Source organism: Apis dorsata, unplaced genomic scaffold (genome assembly GCF_000469605.1).
Source record: "Apis dorsata unplaced genomic scaffold, Apis dorsata 1.3 scaffold_429, whole genome shotgun sequence".
Taxonomy (NCBI): Eukaryota; Metazoa; Arthropoda; class Insecta; order Hymenoptera; family Apidae; genus Apis; species Apis dorsata.
In genome coordinates this window covers 155,407-157,560 of record NW_006263682.1, presented here as the reverse complement: position 1 = coordinate 157,560, position 2,154 = coordinate 155,407, and the positions used below count along the sequence as shown (strand labels likewise).

At 26.0% G+C, this 2,154-nt stretch overlaps 1 protein-coding gene across 1 annotated transcript in view; it reads left to right on the top strand.

Annotated features, from left to right (window-relative positions):
* The window catches only part of LOC102671494 (pyruvate kinase-like), a 9,352-nt gene that overhangs the window by 5,885 nt on the left and 1,313 nt on the right, over window positions 1–2,154 (top strand). The window contains exons 4-7 of the mRNA XM_006619615.2: window positions 1–169; window positions 330–851; window positions 994–1,332; window positions 1,564–1,720. The exon at window positions 1–169 is cut by the window's left edge and continues 19 nt beyond it. Of these exons, the coding sequence (XP_006619678.2) occupies window positions 1–169; window positions 330–851; window positions 994–1,332; window positions 1,564–1,720 (1,187 nt within the window). The remainder of the gene's footprint in view (window positions 170–329; window positions 852–993; window positions 1,333–1,563; window positions 1,721–2,154) is intronic.

Below are 2,154 nucleotides of genomic sequence, written 5' to 3'. Positions count from 1 at the left end.
GAATTAAAAAAAGATCAACTTTTTAAATTGTCTACTGATAAAGCATATGCAGAAAAAGGCACTTCAAGTATTGTTTATGTAGATTATGAGAACATTACTAAAGTGTTGAAGCCTAATAGTCGCGTTTTTGTCGATGATGGTTTAATTTCCCTTAAAGTTACTGCGATCCGTATGTATGGCCTTTAGATTCTTCTCATTTAAAAATAAAAAAATATATTTATTAAATTTTATTATATTATTAAAGTTTTAATTGATTAAATATTAATTAAATATTATTTATAAAAAATTTTACTTAACAATTAATCTTTTCTATGTTTTATGTGTTTCAGATCCTGAATTAGTTGTAACTGTTGTTGAAAATGGTGGAATGTTGGGTTCTCGTAAAGGTGTCAATCTACCAGGTACTCCTGTAGATTTACCTGCTGTTTCTGAAAAAGATAAATCTGATTTAATATTCGGTGTTGAACATGAAGTTGATATGATTTTTGCCTCGTTTATACGAGATGCTCATGCTTTGACAGAAATTCGAACAATTCTTGGTGAAAAAGGAAAAAATATTAAAATAATATCTAAAATTGAAAATCATCAGGGAGTGGTAAATATTGATGAAATTATCGATGCTTCTGATGGTATTATGGTAGCACGTGGTGATCTTGGTATTGAAATACCACCAGAGAAAGTATTCTTAGCTCAAAAATCTGCTATTAGCAAATGTAATAAAGTTGGAAAACCAATAATTTGTGCTACGCAAATGCTTGAATCTATGGTGAAAAAACCACGTGCAACCAGAGCTGAATCATCGGATGTAGCTAATGCTATTCTTGATGGTGCAGATTGTGTTATGTTATCAGGTATATAAATTAATTAATTATTATATTATTAATTAATAATAAAAAATATATAAACAATTATGTAAATGAAAAATATGAATTTTTTTATATATTAATGTTTATATAAGAATATAATAATTATTATTTACTTTAACGTATTAAGGAGAAACTGCCAAAGGAGATTATCCATTGGAATGTGTACTCACAATGGCTAATATTTGTAAAGAAGCAGAGTCTGCAATCTGGCAAACACAATTATTTCATGAGCTTTCAATGAAAGCAATACCTCCAATTGATGCTACACATGCTGTTGCAATCGCTGTTGTAGAAGCATCTGTGAAATGTTTAGCTAGTGCTATTATAGTAATTACAACTACCGGTCATTCCGCATATTTAATTTCTAAATACAGACCACGTTGTCCAATTATTACAGTTACTAGACACCCACAAACTGCACGACAGTCACATCTTTATCGTGGGATTTTGCCACTTCATTTTCAAGGTAATATAATTATTAAAATTATATTAAAATTACATTATATATAAAAAAATATAGATTTAAAAAAATTAAAATTTAAATATTTAGATATTTTAATTAAATAGATATAGTTATATTTTTCATTTCAAATAAATGATGTTTAATAAATAGTATATATATATTATTATGCATATAATAATAATGCATAATAATTTAATATATAAAGAAATTATAATTTACTTGTTTTTTATATAGAACCACGATTAGCTGATTGGGTAAAAGATGTTGATGTACGTGTTCAATTTGGTATGAAATTTGGCAAAAATCAAGGTTTCATTAAACCTGGAGATGCAGTTATAGTAGTTACTGGATGGAGAAAAGGCGCTGGATTTACGAACTCACTTCGTATTGTGTATGTAGATATTGAAATTCCTGAAGAACAAACTGAGGCTTCTATACCAACTAGCGAAACAGATAGCTATGACTATATGACTCTATAATATATAATATATTATAACCTCTGCATGTTATTGTTGCTGCATTAACATTGTTTGCTGACTTGCTATCTTTTGCTTCATAAAATTTATTGTGTTAGTGAATAATATAAAAATTAGTGAAATGGTAGAAAATAATTTATGTTTAATATCAATTAACTTTTATATATTTGATTTTGTTAGTAAGTTTTTGTGTTGTTTGTGCTTTTTTTGTTATTGCACATTTATTTTTTATAAAAATAAAATTCTTCACACAAGATATAGTCATTTATTTTTAATTAGTATAAAAATATTTTAGTTTCTTAATAAAATAAAAAAATTTTTAAATTTTTAATATATTATAAAAATTTTA